This window comes from Rhinolophus hipposideros (genome assembly GCF_964194185.1).
Source record: "Rhinolophus hipposideros genome assembly, chromosome: 9".
Classification (NCBI taxonomy): Eukaryota; Metazoa; Chordata; class Mammalia; order Chiroptera; family Rhinolophidae; genus Rhinolophus; species Rhinolophus hipposideros.
In genome coordinates this window covers 70085986-70106624 of record NC_138055.1, presented here as the reverse complement: position 1 = coordinate 70106624, position 20639 = coordinate 70085986, and the positions used below count along the sequence as shown (strand labels likewise).

The 20639-nt window shown below is 34.0% G+C and overlaps 1 protein-coding gene across 12 annotated transcripts in view; it reads left to right on the top strand.

Moving 5' to 3' along the window:
- The window catches only part of KCNC2 (potassium voltage-gated channel subfamily C member 2), a 199989-nt gene extending 180857 nt beyond the window's left edge, over positions 1-19132 (top strand). For 3 of the 12 annotated variants that reach the window (XM_081060857.1, XM_081060861.1, XM_081060862.1), the window contains exons 3-5: positions 8429-9353; positions 11413-11577; positions 15940-19132. In XM_081060857.1, coding sequence (XP_080916983.1) covers positions 8429-9353; positions 11413-11577; positions 15940-16076 — 1227 coding nt within the window. In that variant the 3' untranslated portion in view covers positions 16077-19132. Of the gene's footprint in view, positions 1-8428; positions 9354-9754; positions 9859-11412; positions 11578-15939 lie in introns of all 12 variants that reach the window. The other 9 variants (XM_081060866.1, XM_081060864.1, XM_081060865.1 and 6 more) reach the window with 9 other exon arrangements.
- Positions 19133-20639: the final 1507 nt, after the last annotated feature.

The following is a 20639-nucleotide window of genomic DNA, read 5'->3' as shown; positions in this document are numbered from 1 at the left end:
AAAACATATGTCGTAGTATTTATCACAGGTCACATATATCTCAGTGGCCAAAAAAATATTTGTGTATGTTTCCTTGATTTGAAGAATCTAAATGTTATATTTTCAATATGTATTTCTATCCCTATGTATATATTATAATATATTCATGCCTATATATAATTTATACCTACATATATAATACATATGTATTCATACATATAAGCATTTTATATGTAGATATAGATGTAAAACATATAACATGTTATGAACACTCACATAATTATATAGAGATACCTGAAGCTTAATCTACATCTTCTTCACAGATTTCTGAATTCAGTAATCATGTATGTGTATGATGTTCCCTGTGAAGAAAGATGAGTCTTCTTCAATCTAATTCAGTAGCGTAAATGCAGTGAAGTTTGTGGAACTGTTTTAAAATGGTAAAATGTGGATGAATAAAAATTGATGTTACCAGCCTCAGAAGAACCCGAGTTGTCAATTCTGCATGGAACACCAGCTCTAGTTGTCCCTGTTTGGCTGCCCCTTGAGGATAGACTTAACCAACGAAAGAGTCTTTTTCTTTCTCTAGAGACCACAGTTCTGTGAACAGCACCACACGCTTGTTAATTATGGCTAAGCTAGTATATGGGACTTGAATACATACATAGTAAAGAGCGTCTGCTAAGTTTAAGGTACTGTAAAAAAGAAGCAAAATGGCAAATTGCCAACATATAATTTCTCCAGACTAGTTTGATCAGCTTAATGGTCACTGAGAATGAAGATCTAGATTTAATCCTCTGAGTCATTGTCTTTGAACTTTGTTTTAAAATTAAACATATAATGCATGATTAAATTTTTTGTAAAAAAATAAACCTTTATAGAGTCAGAATTCTCCATTAACAATATACTCACCCAATGCTACTCTTACATGCAGACATAACACTACTAAGAATATAATGTTTCTATTTATTTGAATGCATTAGTTGTACATAAAGAAATGGGGTTTGACTACATATTGTTGTGCCACAGCCATTTTTTATTTTTTGGCTTAATATGTTTCCTTAGAGATCATTCCTAAGCATTGTGTTTTGAGCTATCTAATGCTTTGTAAATGTTGTATTACGGACACACAATCAACTCATGGATATTTATGTTTTGTTTTGTTTTGTTTTGTACAAAGAGTGCTTCAGTGAATATCCTTCTACATCTATCCTTTTACTTTTATACAAATATTTTACCAGAATAAATTTCTCAAAAGTGGCAATTTTAGATCAGGAGTCCCCATGAGCTCAGATACTTCAGTACTGGAAGTCCCTGCTCTTTCCATGTATTCATTTCATTATTTAAGAAAGAAAAGCAGAATAAGCATACTAGAAATGGAGTATTTCTATTTGGAAAACATTATGTCCTTGGAATACATACTAAAAATAGAGGTACCTCATGTGGAATTTTAAAAACTAAAATTCCTTAGCCTATGTTTTAGGCAACTTGTCTTAAAAATCTCCCTGTAATGTTAATTTCCAAATATTAAATAATCTCACTGACTTTCATTAAAAAAAATAGACCTGAGTTTAATTTTTCTTCAAGTTTTTTTTTTTTTTAAGTTGCCTTTAAGGTTTGCAAAATATATTGAGGTTTCTAATTGTGAATTAAGAGGACAAAATGACTATCAAAGGACAAATTATGCTTTGGGGGCCAAAGGAATTTTTATATACAAATAAGCGTATTTTAAAAAAGTATTCCTTTACTAATTCCACAAGAACTGAGCACACTTCTTCCGTTTGGTCAGACCTTGTCCTTGACTTTGGGGATAGATTTTTAAGTCGTTCTCTTTGAACAACTTCTGGATGTGTGGAATCAGTGACAAAAGTGTGTGAAAATTGCTACAGTATCAGTGATCCTTGGGCTCAAAGAGCACAGAAAAGGATTACTTAATGGGTCTGGTCCTCTTTATGCTTATTTTGCTAGTTATCAAGTCCAGTTATACTTGTTTTAATACTAACAGGAAAAAAATTATGAAACAAAAATATACCCTACTTTCCCCCCTTCCTCTCAACCTATTACGCATACCTAGAGATCTAGGGATCAACTTGAATGCTTGCGTTGAGTTAAATTGACACAATACCTTCTATGTAGAACTTAGACTCAGAACTTTCTCCCCATAGTTGCTAATCAGAAGAAGAAAAAGGGCATTGGTCACTCTGTGCAGCTAAGTATGGACCCTGAGCTTATGGAGAAAAGGTAGCTACTCACTGGACCCACAAACCAATATTTTAGCTGGATGTTTCCATTCTGAAATTGCCTGGAATGATGCCTCAGTTCTTTGAATTCAGTCAACGTGATATATCTTGTCTGGAAAGCTTTCTAAGATTTTGATGATTTAATATGCCTCCTTTTATTTTCATTTAATGCCTGTAGGAGTTTGTGGTCTTATCATAAGGGAAAAGGAAGAGAGATGACAATGCAATTTTCTTCCCCAACTCCCTGCTCAGACACTAGTTCCATTAACAGAATGAATGGAAGCTACTCTTGGCAACATTTGGACCAATAAACCAGTTAAATTTGCTTCTGCTATAAATTTGGCTATTTTTTCTTCAATATTCATGCTTTATTATTTCAGTATGTTATTTCCTTTTTTTGCATCATTTTTATTCCCCTTAGAATGTGCTATAACTTATTATTTTGTTCATTTATTTATTCTTTTTTTAATTCTTCTATTCATACTAAATACTAACTACTGTGCCAGAAGCAAGAGATACTAAAATGAATATGACATCATTCTAGTCCATAAGATTTCCCAGCCCAGTGAAGGACAAAGACAAATAAATAAAACCTTCTGTTTTCCCTCATTTCTTTTCCTTTCTAATTTTCTTCTTAATATTATTCAATCTAACTTTGTATTTACCCATTTCAGATCAACACAGTGAGTCAGAAACAAAAGAGCACATTTTCTACATCCAAGGCACTTTGAATTAAGTTCAGAAGAAGTGCACAAATTCCTTTCTAATGTAAGTTAAGTGTTGCTTCTGCATAATTCCAGGTTTTAAGGCTTCTGAGGGGTCACCCATTCATTTGATAGTCAAACTAAGTTTCTAATAAACTGAGGTCCTAGTCTTCATTCCATTGGAAGTTCTGTCTCTCTCCATATCTCCAAGGACTTTCATGGGGCTAATTTTCTCCTGGTTACCTTTTACTCTTATTTGTTACCATCCTATGTTTTTAAACCTCATATGTACCTTGCCACCCCTGGTTGACTGCTTCCCTCTTTTTGTCCTCCTAGGGCCCAATACCTTCCTTAATCAAAGCATCAACCATCAACACTGAGTTGTCCTGTACAACCACCTTTTGCTGAAGGCATAAAAGAGCATCGTCTTAAAATTTAATACTCTACACTGGTACCTCCAAAGTTCTGCAGCTGTACATGTGGAGGGATTTCTCCATTGTTTGTGTTCACATTATGGGCCTTTCCTTATCCTCCTTAGAGACCTTTCCCGTTTTCTTCTCTTTGGAGTTCAGCTTCTTTCCAACTTCCCCAGAGTAAAGCCAACTTCCAATTTCCTACCGTGTTATTATTACTTTGATTCTGTTACAGCTCTTTCATTCTAGATCATACCAAGTGTCCTTAGTTGTTACAATACAAAACAATGGCCATCTAGATGGGTTTTTAAAGCAAAACAGTCACCTACTTTTAAGATGAGTATTATCTCCAGAATGACAAAGGTTGTTTTCTTTTTATATTCTTTAATTTTCCTATTATAGTATTATCATATTCCAGCAGATTTACAAAGTATTTAAAAGATGAAGACATACTGAGCTATAAAAATTACAATGAAGAATAATACAAAATGGTAGTTATGTAATTTAAATAATGCTAATAAAAATACTGATAAATGCAAGTTTCAAATGATTTATAAAACCAGATAACTTTTGGTTTGTGAAGTTTTGTGTCTCAGAATTGTGTATATTTAGAGACTACTCAGTTGCTCTGTTTGCTCACAGGTAATTGTGTTGAAGCCAGAATTATGTCACCACACACACACACACACACACACACACACACACACACACACACACTCTTGCATGCACAAATTTCCCATTACATAGAAGGTAGTAAACTATTCTTATTAAGATTTAGGAAAATTCTTTTAAGATTCTACAAATGCTTATAATTAAAAAAAATGTTTCAATTCATTTGATAATGATTTATTATTCTTGTGTTATCAATCTATTGAAAAAAAACAACAACAGTGGAATGGTGTTTTTCTGAGCTTTAGTATGCATGGCAATTACCTAGAAATCTTGTTAAATTCAAATTCCTTCTTCCCACATCAGAGAATATGGGTCTGACATCTGATATGAAGATAAGGCATTTGCATTTTTGTAAACTCCCCAGGTATATTCTAATGAATTTCATCTTAAGGCCTCACACCTTTTTTAGGAATATAGGGGTAATTTAAATGCTATCCAAGTGCAAGATTGTTCATGTTAGTTATTCCAACCACCAAGTCTGTTGACCTTTTCCTAACAACATAACTCATTTAATAAACATAAACATCAGGTTCTAGTAGTTCTTATTGAGGTAATAATTATATTTTAAAGTATACATATATATATATATATATACATATATACATAATTTATAATATTTACATAGTGCTTTAAATTAAAACACACACATATATATTATATGTGTGTAATATATAATATATATATGATTTATATATGAGGTCAGACATTTAAGTTCGTGAATTCATCTTAGAAAAAGTGCTACACACCTCATTGCTGAATATCACTATGGTCACCTTTGAAGTACTTCCCTTGGGAAGCTATGCACCGACACCAGTGCTTAGTCCATCCTTGTAACTTTTGAACTTTTTTTCTGGAATGACCATCAGAGCTGTCGTCATATTACCCTTGATGTCCTGAATGTCATCAAAATGTCTTCTTTCAATATTTACTTTGTCTTCAGGTAAAGAAAGAAGTCACTGGGGGCCAGATCAGATGAGTAGGGAGGGCGTTCCAATACAGTGATTTGTTTACTGGCTAAAGACTCCCTCCCAGACAGTGCCCTGTGAGCTGGTGCATTGTCGTGATGCAAGAGCCATGAATTGCTGGTGTAAAGCTCCGTTTGTCTAACTTTTTCATGCAGCCTTTTCAGCACTTCCAAATAGTAAACTTGGTTCACTCTTTGTTCTGTTGGTACAAATTCATAATGAATAATCCTTCTGATATCAAAAACAAAAAAAAAGGTTAGCAACAGCATTGCAACAAGTTCATGAACTTAATTGTCAGACCTTATGTAGATCTATATCTATATGTATATCTATATCTATCAGTATATCTGTATAATTTTTTTCATCATCCCAAATAATGAGGCTGCTACAGTAATTTAAGACAAGTGAATCTTGTAGTGTTCCCAGGAGGTCAGCAAGTCAAAAAGAGCACTACCAGCAATCAGATTGCTCTAAAATCATCTTACAGCCTCATTTTAAAACCCAGGTAATTTGGTTTTTGGTTGATTTAAAGCTCTTCACAAAAAGTAGATTAACCTTTATAAAATCAGGGTCTCTGTGCTAGGTTGGGACTTACTCATCACAATTTGTGCAACAGAGGCAGATTTAGAAAACCTGATGTTCCTGTCAAGGCATCTCTTGTAAAAGTGACATTGAAAAAGTCCAGACTTTTTTGGTAAAGATTCCTACTGTGTGATACAAAAGTCTCCTCTTTCCATCAGGTTAACCTTCACTCATACTTCAAATTTCAGTCTATTGATATTTTATCAGAGATTTCTAGGACCCCTCAGTTTAAATGAATACTTCTTTTTAGATCCTTTTTTTGTCGCATTTATTACAATTGTAATTATGTAATTTTTGTGTGGTTAATTATTTAATATACACTGTATCCCTAGTAGATTGTAAGTCCCTCAAAGGAAGGGATTGTGTTTTTGTTGCCTACTGTTAAATCAAGACTCTAGCCTTATGGACTGGCATAGAGAGGCACCTAATACATACTCTGTTGAATGAATGAATGAAAAGTAGAAAATGTCTGACTGGAAAAGGTTCCAGTGTTTTATATTGCCAAGCATCAATGTATACTAGAAAACTTTGTTGCATGGAGGTGGGCTGGCAAAAGAGGACTGATTTTGAAAGAGCAATGTTGGGAAGTCCCATTCAATGTACTACATAAATGTAGGTGGGGAGAGTTTGAGACTGTAAAGTTAGATGGAAAAAAAAAATGCTGATTGAGAAACACTAGATTACAAAATAAAATTGCAGTTTACTTTAACTGCCTTACATTCTCTAACTGCCCCATAGATAGAATTAGTGTACTACAACTCTGACATTTAGCCCGTAAAGTTTGAGACTAGGTGGGGATGATGGAGACTGTGGAGAGTGGCAGGTGGTGGGGGCATCGATTTGTACATACTTGGCAGGGTTCTAGTGACAGAAGAAGATTTCAGGGGGAATGAGAAATAAACATGACTTTCAAATCTATGAATAACATTTTGATTTGATTAAGAAGTGTTTATATAAATCAAAGATAATTGATTCTTCCTCCAAAAGATGTCATCTTTTAAGGTATCCGGGGGTCTTAGTGATACTAAGTGTCATAAGAAGTAGTTGATTAAAAAAGAACTGTGTAAAAAAAAAAACAAAAAACAAAAAACAAAACAACAACAAAAAAAAAACCTGTGTATTCATTAATACAAAGGGAAAGCTGAGTAAAGAAAAAAACACAAAAACATGTTAATATCTCACAATATGTCTGGGAAAGATAATAGTCAAATCATAATGTGAAAACCAAGGGAAGTTGGAAGATGTGTATGGGAAAATAAGTCTAAGCCATGAAAATGACATGCCTTATAATACTATGTGAACTCTATACTAAGTGGCGCACTGCATAGAGAAAATTTCATAATTTGGGTAGTTCTTTAAGGCAGATAATCACAGTCCTAAGAATGTTTTTTCGGTCGTTTTGTATCTCTTAAATATTTAGTGAGATTTGTATATCTCTTACATACATTAAGAGTCAACTAGGTAAAAAAGGAGGTGGTTTCAATCTCTTTTTGAAACTTAGATCTTCTCGGTGGCATGGTTGAAGGGTAGGTGTTAGGGGACAGCTTTGAGTTTTGGATATATCCTATTGTTTTCGAATAAGGGCTTCCCTCCACTTGACAGATGATCTCCTGCAACTGAGTAATTCATTTGTTTAGACATTCAAGGAACAGTCTCTTAGTGCTCATTGAGCATGTTAAATCTGAGCGCATTCTCACATTGCAGTAGCAACTTGCCAGCTTCTTTGAAAGCCTTTGGTACTGACTGCAGCAGTGCCGTTCACTCAACCAACTGGGTTTCAGTTTTTCAGATCTTTAATATTAAGTATGTGATCCCAAGATAAATAAATGCTTTGACTTATATTTATTCTACATTTGAAAGTTTGGTAGTTAATAGAACAGAGTCTGGGGGGAAACTTGTCAGGTTAGTATCTCAGGCTTATCACTTTATATCCTATGGCTTTGGAAAAGTGACTTAAACTCTGTGTATAATATCCAGGACTGTAAAATACAGTAGGAGTCGTGATGTTATAAGTATTGATATGAGTTAATTACATAAATTGCTTTTAAGAGTGTCTGGTACTATTAAGAACTATATAAGTGAGAACTTTTATTATTATTCTTTATTAGTAGATGTACGTCTTCATATATTATTGACTGAAGAAATAAAAAAAAAAACACTTGCAACTTTATAGCATGATACTCTTAACATTTGGATTTTTTTTTTTTTTTTAGGAGAGGAAGAAAATTATCTTTCATGTGTTCCTTAACTCTATTCTCTTTCTTCAGTCTAGTTGCCAACTTTTCTCTAGATTTTCTCTTTTGGATAAGTCACCACCCTAAGTTGAAATTGGTAATATAACTCAAAGATTTTTTTTTCATGTTCATACTGCATGCTAACCTGTACACTTAATTTACAGATGGAAACCTATAGTTAAATGTGGGTGGCTTCCAACTTTCCCTTAGAGTGGACTGTATCTTGTGTTTATTGATGTGAACCTTGATCTGATACATGAAGATTTCTAGGATCATAAACAATATCTGGAGTCATTGTCTATCTTCATTATTATTTTCATTCTGTTGCCCTTTAACATTCTTTTGGAGTAATTTTTACCTTTTCTTCACAGGTGTACAAAAAAGTCAATTATTTTCAAAAAAAAAAAAAGACAAAAAAGTTTTTACCTATATGAACTGAAAACAGAACTTGAAACATATTACATGTGCAACTCTAATTAATGTTACCTGCACATCTCTTCTTTCACTTGAGTAAATTCCCAAGTGAAATCTCCAAATATGATTTCATTGTTTTCCATCTACAGGGATAGATTTGGATAAAAGTATATTATGGTTCAGATCACTCTCTCTTTCTCTTTATTTCTTTTTATTTCCCTACAGTTTATTGCTTTTGCTTCTTTATTCTTCATCCTGGTTTCGATCACAACCTTTTGCCTGGAGACACATGAAGCTTTCAATGTTGTCAAAAACAAGACAGAACCAGTCATCAATGGCACAAGTGTTCCACAATATGAGATTGAAACGGATCCTGCCTTGACGTATGTAGAAGGAGTGTGTGTGGTGTGGTTTACTTTTGAATTTTTAGTCCGCATTGTTTTTTCTCCCAATAAACTTGAATTCATCAAAAATCTTTTGAATATTATTGACTTTGTGGCCATCCTACCCTTCTATTTAGAGGTGGGGCTCAGTGGGCTCTCATCCAAAGCTGCTAAAGACGTCCTCGGCTTCCTCAGGGTGGTAAGATTTGTGAGGATCCTGAGAATCTTCAAGCTCACGCGCCATTTTGTAGGTCTGAGGGTGCTGGGACACACTCTTCGAGCTAGTACTAATGAATTCTTGCTGCTGATAATCTTCCTGGCTCTGGGAGTTTTGATATTTGCTACTATGATCTACTATGCGGAAAGAGTAGGAGCTCAACCTAACGACCCTTCCGCTAGTGAGCACACGCAATTCAAAAACATTCCGATTGGGTTCTGGTGGGCTGTGGTGACCATGACCACATTGGGCTACGGGGATATGTACCCCCAAACGTGGTCAGGGATGCTGGTAGGAGCCCTGTGTGCTCTGGCTGGAGTGCTGACAATAGCCATGCCGGTGCCTGTCATTGTCAACAATTTTGGAATGTACTACTCCTTGGCAATGGCGAAGCAGAAACTTCCACGAAAAAGAAAGAAGCACATCCCTCCTGCCCCTCAGGCAAGCTCACCTACTTTTTGCAAGACAGAATTAAATATGGCCTGCAATAGCACAGAGGGTGACACATGTCTGGGCAAAGATAATCTACTTCTGGAGCATAACAGATCAGGTAAGGCACAATTTCAAGTGCATGCCATTAAATACTTTATAGACCAGTATGTCCCTTAGGTAGAAGGCTACCATTCTCATTTTCTGCAAATGTTCATGAGTTTTCAGTTCTTCCCCTTCACAAAACATGTCTTTGTGTCAGGCGTGTAGATAGCTAGATTGTAGTTTTTTTCTAAATGAATTCCAAGTAGAACTTTGCATAGCTGGTCTATAGAGTTCTCCTGCTTTGGTGGCAATGCCCTTTGCTGATGGTGCCAATATTTTCTTTTGCCTGTTTGTTGCTTCTGTGCCAATGTTTCTTTGTTTCCCTGCATGCTGTAATGGTATAATATCGGCCATTTTCCATCCTTCATCCTCAAAATGTTGATCTCCATATCATTTGGCTTGATGTGTTTGTCTTAGTTTTATCTCTGCCACATGGGACCATGCATCTCAAACTAATTCACAAGAAGCAGTTACTTAAGAAGAATGGGTGTTTACATTTCAAAGGCTTAAACATCAAAGAGGTGATATGGAAGATAGCACTTTTGATAACAAAAGTCTTCCCTAGTAATATTCTGGAAAATTGATTAAATTTTCATTATTCTGAAATTAGTCCAGGTATTCCGTATAATCCCTTTGGATAGGGCAAGGTGCTATGTAACATAACCAACTGACAATTATTTTGGGGATAGATGATCTGTTTTGGATAATCAATGGCAACGTTGAATTGCTCTGTGGATTTCCTATTTTATTCAAAATGAATTGGGCTCTGTTCCCTCCCAGAATTGAATATTGTATGATTTACTGCTTGATATTAGCTGAACCCCTATTCCTCTCTATTACCATAATCTGAAACAGACTGACTAGATTGACTGTAAATTGATCTTCAGTTTGCTATAGTGACCAACAGTAGTATCATTTCCAGTATCATTATGTCTGATACAGATAAAATAGTTTGTAAATTAAACAACTTAATTATCTTTTAGCCTACTATGCAAATTTAAGATATGTGCATTTTCGGTAACTTGGAGATATAAAATCTTTTTCCTGTATAAAAATGATTTGTGTTAATCCCATGTGAATAATTTTGTAAACAAACAGATAAGCAAGGCAGGTGATATTTTCATAGGTTTCCTCCTTAGTTTGCAGAAGTTTTAATGGAGTAAATGGGGGAAAAAAACTGTGGATGGAACAGAACTACTTTTTAAAGATCGCAGTGCTTATGTTCATTTAGTAGATTGTTCTGCGAATTCTGTCAATATATCTGAAAACTGTTGGGCCAAGAATATCTTTATGAAAGATGAGTTTAGCTGGTATTGCTGGCCTCATCAGACTGTTCTCAGAGTACCTATGCAGAGCCCATATAAAGGGCATGGAAAAAGAGGACACTCTCAGCCTGGATAAACATTATTATAACAAGCTAGTATCCAGGATGATAGGCTGTGACTGTCTTTGGCAAACATAGAAGTGAACAGTCGTTTCAAGGGCATTTGGAGAAGTTGACCTTGTTCGATTGTTATGTTCAAAAATACTTGGTCACTTTATAATGAAGAACCTGGACACAAAGTTTGTGAGCTTTTGGGATTATTTTTATTAAGATGTTTGAGGAAAATTGCTTTCAGAAAATAATGAAAGCATGTGTCTTAAAGAGCTGCAGATGATATTTACTTAGGAGTTTTTCCTTAAATAGGCTCCATTTAAAAAATAAAATACAATAAAAATTCCTATTCACAGTAACTAGATAACATGTTAAAAATTATAAGATATTAATTGGTGTGCTACTTTATTATCACACTTATTTGAATTCATATTAGTTTTGTGAAAGTCAATTTCCCATTAGATAGAATCCAAAATGGAATTAAAATTTCCCAAAGAACATTTCTCTCCTTTTCAATACATTTCCATTTTGCTCCATGTAAATTTTTGTGGTGAGTGATGAAAAATCTCTTTCTTATCATGATGTGATTATTGTGCTTTGTATACGGAGTGACTGTACTATGGACATTTGGTGTAAACTCTTTGTACTGTCTCATTTCCTCATCCATCACTGTCTGTCAATGGGCATGTGCTGTGACCAGTGTTATCAGGTGACGACAGTACAGGAAGTGAGCCGCCATTATCACCCCCAGAAAGGCTCCCCATCAGATGTTCTAGTACCAGAGACAAAAACAGAAGAGGGGAAACATGTTTCCTACTGACGACAAGTGATTACACGTGTGCTTCTGATGGAGGGATCAGGAAAGGTAGGCATGCATTTAATCAGATCATTACAGGTAACTTAGAAATTATATGCTGCAAATTCGTATATGGAGTGATACAAAATGCTCTTTTATTGTTTTCTAGGAAAGACTACACGTAGTGCTCTTTTCCATTCCTCATCCCATCTTTCTCATTATAAACATTTGAAATATATATCATTAACAGTCTAGTTGGTTGTCATATCTGAAAGGCATTTCACCTTTCTTTATTTATCTTCTTGGTTTCCCACGTGTCTATGGGAAGAACTGTAATGGAGTATCAAGTCACTCATTTAATTATTTTAATATATAATGTATTCAGTAGTCTTTAAAAGTTATCTTTTTTCCTACAACTAGTAAAACCCACCAGTTGGCTCTCTGAATATATTTGATAAGTAATTGATGATTATTATAAAACAATAAGGCTTTTTTCAAAGAAAAACATTAAACATAATGTAATTAAGTCTCTTATCTAGTGTGTGGGCATTTTTGGCTGTGTTTTTTCTGAGTGCCAGAAGATTGAAAAGGTCCAAGACCCTTGGCTGTACAGAACAGCCAATCACTTGCTAGGCTACTTAGGTACTTATAAAATATGCTTATAGAATTTCTCTTCAGAGCATGAATAATAATATTTTAAATTTATTACTGTTTTTCAACCCACACTGAACTATGCCTGGTGCATACAAGATACTCAATAAATATTCATTAAGTGGATAAATTTTGTTGAGCAGGCACCTTGGTTAAGGAATGTAAGAGAATATTGAAACTCCAGTCCATAACGCAGTTCAGTTCTCCAGGGTGGTGCCACTATAACCATTCCCTAGGTGCTGTTTTTTTGTTTTGTTTTTGTTTCGAGTAAACTTTACAGGTCTCAGGACAATTGAGTCTGTTTTCTCCTCCTTAAGAAATAGTTCTGTGACACTTACTATCCACTCTTGTCGAAGTGCCAGTATGCTCTTTGATTACCTCTTACTTTGATGGTTCCAGTTGCTTTATTGCCGTGGTTACTTTTTTCAATTTGTTGACAGAATAGAAAAAGATCTACAATAATTTCTTATGTAATGAACTGAATTCGAATGAAAAGCCATTCCAAAACTTTCATATTAGTGCAACTGCTTTTTAAAAATATTGTGCTTTTTGCTATTCATTGCAGTTTCTCCCTATTGAATACGTTATCATTTTAAGCCTCAAATATTTATTTTGTGATGCCCTCTCTCTTTGAAATATCTCATTAGCCATGTGGTACTTTCATTTTTTCTGAACACTTTGTATTGTCCTTTCTGTATCCATACCTTTGACTCTCACAAGACAAAGGACTCTTCTTTTGTTTCTTCAGTATGTGATATTTTAAATGTTTCTTCATTTCAAGTATTTCTATTCTCTGCATCTGTTCCTTTCACCAAAATGTATTTCAATTAACTGAATGGGTTTATGTGATTGTTTGCTATTTTACATTTAAATAATTTGTATCAGAACAATTGTTAAATATTTTATGAAGATAGTTAATATCCTTTTATAGCACTTGAGCAAAATATATGTACATACATTAAATAATGATTATAATATCTATCTAGTAATATTTTATGTAACACATAATATTTTAAGTGAATTACGTATCTTAACTGATTATATGTATGTATGTACATATGTGTATATAAGCATATATATATATGTTTATGTGTAATATGTGGTTAAATAACATACATTTTTAGCATTATTCTATAAAGTATCACATGTAATATTTATACTAAGGTTACATGTTTAAGAACTTAGCTAGAATTTTTTTCTTTCATATTCAACATTTTGAAATTTAAACTTTCAAAGAATATCACATATGAAAAAAGACTGCAAATTATAAAGCACTATGTAAATATAGTTTTTCTGTAAAATGGCAAAGTTGCATGAGCAAAGCAATTAATAAGATATTTTGTTTATATGGGAAAGTTATACAAACAATCTTATTTCACAAATATAAATTCTCTTTGTCAATGAGAGCATCTTTGAAAATTAATCTATGAGCTTTTTATTCTTTGTCATTTCTCACCATAATCAACTTCCGTTTTCATTTTTGCTTGCTTCTTTTGCAGATTTGTGTTTTTTCTCCTAGATCTGGTAACATTTCTGGCTAACTTCACTTGATTTTCTTTGTGTTATCTTGTCATGTTTATCAGGAATTCATTCATTTCTTCTGTTCCCTTTTATGTGGATTATAGATTTTCTTTTATGTAGATTATAGATTTCTCCTATTACTCCTGCTCAGACATTTATTTCCTAAATGATCCCTCTTTTATCTTTCAAGTTGATCTCTCTACTGATTTAATTTTAGAGTTCGGAAAATTCTCCCCTATATAGATGGAAGAAAATTACTGGGTTCCCACTGAATTCTTTTTTTATCAACAAATATGAATATAGTTGTGCATACATTAAGAAAAGTTATAGATTCCCTAAAATAGTAAATTCCCAATACTTAGAACTTATGATTTTATTTATGCAGTAGTTTTTAGGAAATCACATTGCATAAACAAAAACATACCCATTGATAGTACAAGGATAGACAGTTTTAATATTGCCCCACATAAACACACATTCTTAAGAATTATATAAATTGCCCACCATGTATTTATATATTGGTTCAAACTAGGTTCAATATTATTTTCATGAGTTATATTTTCAGCCACTCCATTCAATAAAAGTTTAATTAAGCAAAATTTTATCAAATTTTCTAATCAGAAATGAACTGCAGAGTAAAGAAAAAAATATATATAAATAACTTAAAATTTTACTAATTAAATATTGTTACTAAATTAGAAGGGAAGACTTTTTAAATAAATACTGAAATTATAGTTATTAAAAAATAAAAGGATTTATGAACAGAGTGGATAATATTTATATTAAAAACTATAATTCAGAAAAATAATTGAATATTTAGAATGGCAGCCAGGATTTACATACAATAGTGTGATTAATATACAGCTGCCAAACAGAATTTTATATTTTTGGAGGCGCTGTAAGAATCATGACAATTGTGGAGGACAGGTGTAAACTTTTATATGAATGATTTTATAGGTATTAACAACGCCTTGGTTCATGCATATTCACAGTTTGCTTTTAGTCAAACCCAATCAATGTTTATGGTGTAGTTTACATCTTTAGGTTACAGTCAACTAGGATAAATTACTCTTTCTACAATTCACAGTTATATTTCCAATCACTTTACCAAAGAGCAGTAATAACTAGCTCTCCAGGTATGTGAAGGTCTCTGTGTAAGGATAAATTACCTGGAATTTATTTTTAATTATTTAAGGTATCCTTTCATTAGCTATTCCATCATCCACCAGAGTACAATGCAACATATACCTCCTCCCATGTTTTATAGCTCAGGATACTAACAGAATATGTTAGTTAGAACTTTATACTCGGTGCTTCCTACTTCATTTAACTGCCTCTAATCTTTTCTAATGAAAAATACTCTGATATTTGAATCCTTCCAAAAGTGACATTCATGGGGTGTTGCTTGAGCAGCTAAGGTAAACCAGTTAGGTAAAGCTTGTAAGAAGGATGTTTTATTCTCTAAGTCCATGACAATCATGAACAAAAGATTAGAATACAAAATAATAGGAAGAAAAAGTGAATTTCATTTAAATTGTTCTTATTTCCTGGCAGAGGGAGTACGCTGAAAACATAATATAATCAAATTCAGACTTTAATTCACTGGCATTATGACTCAACTTATATTTCATTCATTATATTTTTTCTTTCCTTTTTTTAATTTAAAGGATTAGAAATGGGCATTCATTTTATATCATCTAGATAATGGCATCAAATGCCATTATTTGAGAATCATCCTTTTTACTCCATAAAGCTGGAGGACGAACTATGTTGTAAGAAGAGTTGTCAACTTAAAGTTAAATGTGCTTTATTAGCTTAGTAAATACTAAAAAAAAATGAGAAGAGAAAAAATAATAGCCCATTTATTTATTTATATTTCTCAGGGACATAGTCTGAAATTTAAAAATATCAGCCAATTGTATATCTTACTTAAGTTGCTTTGCCTAATTCTTAAGACTTCTGGTATGGTAGATGCCAAAATTATATCAACACAAAGTATGATCTGGGAAAGATTAGATTTTGAAATATTGCAACTCTAACTTGTGATAGCTGGTTTACTCTTTTGGGAATGACAGCTACAGCAGCTTCATTTTTTTTTTTTTTTTTAAGAGTTCTAAATTGTTTCAATATTGAACTCTTTGTAAACAATTTCTTCTTTGGGTTCAAAAATAGCAGTTTTGATTATCCTGCATGGTATTGTTTGTCTGTGTCTATTTTCTGGTTGAATTCACCTGATGTCTGTGCCTTTTTTCATGAAAGGATATGAAAAGTCCCGAAGCTTAAACAACATAGCGGGCTTGGCAGGCAATGCCCTGAGGCTCTCTCCAGTAACATCACCCTACAACTCTCCTTGTCCTGTGAGGCGCTCTCGGTCTCCCATTCCATCTATCTTGTAAACCAAACTTCATCAGCCGGCTAAATTGTGTTAATTCAAGTACTGTTTACCCCGTAATGGAAATAATTAAATGTAGAGCTACTCCACGCTCCATTAGTACAGTACAAATCTGCATGATACTATTATTTGAAGTCAGAAATGCCATTTGGGTAGCTAATGAATCTTATCCTGGCTTTAAAGATTATCTCAAGTAGTGGTACCACTTCTCCATATTGATTGCCCTGATGTCCTTTCGCAATAAAATAATGGATAGCATCCGATATTGGCCAGTATATTGATATATAAACATATCTTCAGGGAGACATATTTAAAACAGTGTGTTCACAAATGCCAACTACTCTCTTGGATCTTCATTTCTGTGACTCTAAACCATTCTGAAGATGTCTGGGATCCTATCTTGCTTGCACACGACATGACTTTGGTCAGCTCATTAGCGTGGACCATCTTGTTTCCATCACCACCTGAAAGCACTGTCACAGAATTCGGGCACTGTGGATGGCTCGGGTATGTGTACTTGCATCGAACCATCCTTCTGATGTGAAAAGCACTGGTCAACTGTTTTGCATGTTGAATTGTGGGGCAAGATGGGCGAGTTTCTCTTTGACAATTTTTCCCCCTTATTCTTTGAAAGAAGTATTTGTTCTCAATAGTTTAATTTCTCGATTGATTTACTTTTCTTCAAGAAATGCTGTATTGGAGTTCTGAATGTCTCTGGTTATTTGCACACAAACTACAAAGAGGTTGTCACTACTGGTTGCAAGCCGAGGCCAAATCCCTTCCTTAGTGGCTTTGGGGAAGGCACAAAACATGAGAGAAAGGTTAATACCAGCCGGGCTTGAATTGCTGCTTGGTACTAGAGTTATTATTATTGTTATTATTATTATTATTATTATTATTATTACTATTATTATTATTCCTGGGATTTGCCATCATTTTCAGAGGCAGAGTGCCAAATATCTCCCAAAGCTCTCGAGTCTTTTTCACCTCCTTCCTTTATTTTTATTTATTTATTTTTATGCCAACATCAAAGAGCATTGTTGTTCACAGGAGGCTTTCTTGACCAGCCTTAAATATCTGACTCAAAAGAATAATCAGATTTTCCGTCAATGTTTAATCAGGTGCTTTGTCCTGAATGTTGTTCTGTCTGTCTGTCTGTCTGTCTTAGCTCCCTGTCTTAACTATATATACCATGTGTCTCCATAAAGCACAGAAATGCCTTGGTAAGGTTTTCATGATTTTAATACTAGGTCTTCTCCTCCACCCCTTACCTTCTTTGTTACTTTGAACAGCTTCTCAGCTTTGTGTATAAATTAAAGATGTCCTGTAGACTATCTTAGTTAATGGGTACTGTGAACCCTTCTGATAAACAAGATTTAAGCAGCGTTGGCATCACCGTTGCATTAGGTTGCCTGCTGCAGCGTCAGTTTCCACTACCTACCAGCCAGCATTCATCATCACCACACTCCAATGAAACCCCTGGGGAGTCTTAGTGCAAGTGGAAGAAATGCTGTTTACACAGCCCTATGAATGCAATAGGAATAGTGTGTCTGGTATATGGGGCATGTACAGGAAGAAAAACGCCATGATATATATTGAGGGGGAAACAATATTTCTAAAGCATTCAGCATCCTTGAGATTGTTGACTAACTTCTAATTCTCATGTTTATTTTTTGTTAGGCGGACAATTGTCACTTTTATTCTTGGCCACGTAACTTGTATCACTCTATATCCCCAAGTCCTAGAGCATGACCTGCATGTCAGAGATCTTGTACAGCAATGTGTTTACCCAGACGTGCACTTCTGATACTTAGAGATTCAGTGATCCTCTTATAACACCACACATAGAAAGCTATCATTATGCACAGCTGTATAGTAAAGGGAGTAATATACTGTCTGGTGCTGCTGTTGTTGACTGCAGTGTTGTACAGAATTTATCACAGATTTTTTTTTGACTGCTGACAAGGGGACAGTGGAATTTAGCCATACCAAGGACTGTACGGGAAACAGGTTTCTGCGGCTGAATGTGCCCTGATGGGACCAGGTTGCGCTTGGAAGAAGTTCCCACGTCTTCATGAGGCATTTAAAACTCGTCAAAGAACTGTGGCTGGAACTCATGTGGTGCTCCCCATATGAGTGGTCTGCTGTGGACTGGCCAGTGTCCATGAAACAACTGTAAATACCACCATGTGTGCATGGGTCAACAGTTTGGGCCATCTCACATCAAAAGAAGCCAAATCATGATCCACACGTCTGAAGCTTCAAGTACGACCCATACCTCTGTGAATTACCCCTCGTGGGCCTGCAGTAGATTGTGCTGTGAATCCCACAAGGCAGTGATACTGGTGTAGTATAGCTCTGTCTTAATTTCCCTTATTTCTTCTTTGTTGGTTGGATCCATGCGTAGTGACTGTGTCATCTTCTTATCAACCACTTATGTTATCAGCTTGTCACATTATGTTGTGAAATTTTCAGTGCCTATTTATCAAAACTGACCTATTTTTAGTCACATGTTTGTTTAGTTCTGAAAAATCGCTGTGAGAAAACAAAAACACACACCTCACCAATATTATTCATATTTGTCTTTTATCATTGTTACCTCAATTACAAATATTACACAAAATAAAATTCTGGCAATGAGAGTATTTTTTTACTAAATGATCAAGGAGCAATGTCAGTATATAGTAGATTATTAATCAAATTATATCTTAAAATGTATATTTTGCATAAAAGAGATATTCTTCGATCAATTACTTTTTTTGTGAGTTTTGTGGCAAATGAAGCTTGTACTTGTCTTTTAAAACGGTTGTAGTCAAAACTGTGTAAGTATTCTTCATCTTGCTTAATCAATATTTCTAGACTCTATAGTTCCCCTGGGATTCTGAATATAACATATAACCTAATTATGAACCCCTGTATTGTGGACCTTTTGTGATCATTTCAAGGTGCATGCACAACCTTGGTGATAACCATGGAAATGTAACGAACTGAAATGAAGAATAAAAGGCAAATAAGCTGGGGATAAACTTGAATCCTATCTGATTAAATTATTCATATTTTTTTCTTGTCTTTTCTCTTGGTTTTGGAGTTTTCAACAGGCTTTACTATTTTTATGCTTCATGGTGTTAAACCAGCCACTCATACATAATAAAGAATTTGGGATGAAAGGATTTATAAATATACATAGCTCTCACTTTCATTCAACTCTCAGGCATGTGGCCAGTGTTTTCCTCTTCTAAGTGCTTTGTCTGCCTAAATTTTCTTATAATTGAGATGGCAAAAGTATTATTATGGTGTCTGATATATACAGAGGGTGCCAAAAAATGTATACACATTTTAAGAAAGGAAAATACTGTATTAAAATTGTAATACTCAATATATACCAATAACAAAAGATGAATACAAGTCACATGTATACGTTTTTTTGTCATCCCCAGTATATATGGCATTTTATGAATTTTCACTTACACTTTCCAACTTAATCATCACTGCAATTCTGATGGTAAACGTTTCTTTTTATTTTACTGGTGGTGGAGTTAAAGACCAGAGAGGCAGAACTGTTCGCTTATATTTTTGCCAAAGGTAAATCTTTCCTGGCGTAATTTCTCATGGTTTAAATATTTCCTGAACCTCTTGCTGTAAATGCCTTATCTTCTGTCTCACTTTTGGGTAATGGACCCAAAAGTTTCAACAGCACACCACACATAGCTGGCAACCCATTTATATTCTGGGGTCACATAAAAATTTACCCTGTAACATTCTCTGAAAGCATCAAGATCAGGGAAAATGTAAATTGAAAAAGAAAAATAAGGTTGGTGCATTCAACACTTTCCCGTCTTGCATCAATAGAATCTTTTCTATGTCTAAAAATGCTCACTGTTATTTATTAACAAAATATTAAGAATCTGAGCTCAGAAAAATTAATCTGTCTAAATAAAATTACAATATGTTTTTAATGACAGTGTCAGGATTATATAGGATTTACTGTAAAAAGAAAAAAAAAACATGTAGGAAGGGGAAAGAATGCATTTTAATAAATGATAATTGCTATCAAATTTTGGTTAGAAAATCAAAATTACATAGTCATGAATGAAAAGTGAAGCTATTCATTTTATCTTTGAAATAAATCACGAGACAGACTAATGGAATGGTAATAGTGAACTTGTCTTGGAAGGAGACAATGAATTTGTTAAAAGGCTATGTAACAGCAGGAACTCTAAAGAATTTATAACGTGATTGGAGACATTTAGAGCTAAATCGATCTATTAAAAATAGTGAAATCTCTAGGAGCTTATGAAGATTGAAATGTGGTTTAAATTTTTTTCTTATTGAGAAAGTTGTCTTTTTTCCTTCCAATTTTCCCTGCCAAAATTCAATTAATTGTTTAAATGCCTGAATATTATTAAACTATAGATATATAGTAACTTTCTCTAACATGGGCTCCTTGTCATTAATATCCTAAATTTTATAATTTCCTGTTCTCCCCTAAACTAACTGTGCTGAGGATATGATATTTTTCATTATCATCTAAAAATTAAATAATTTAATAGCATTAGTATTACATGAT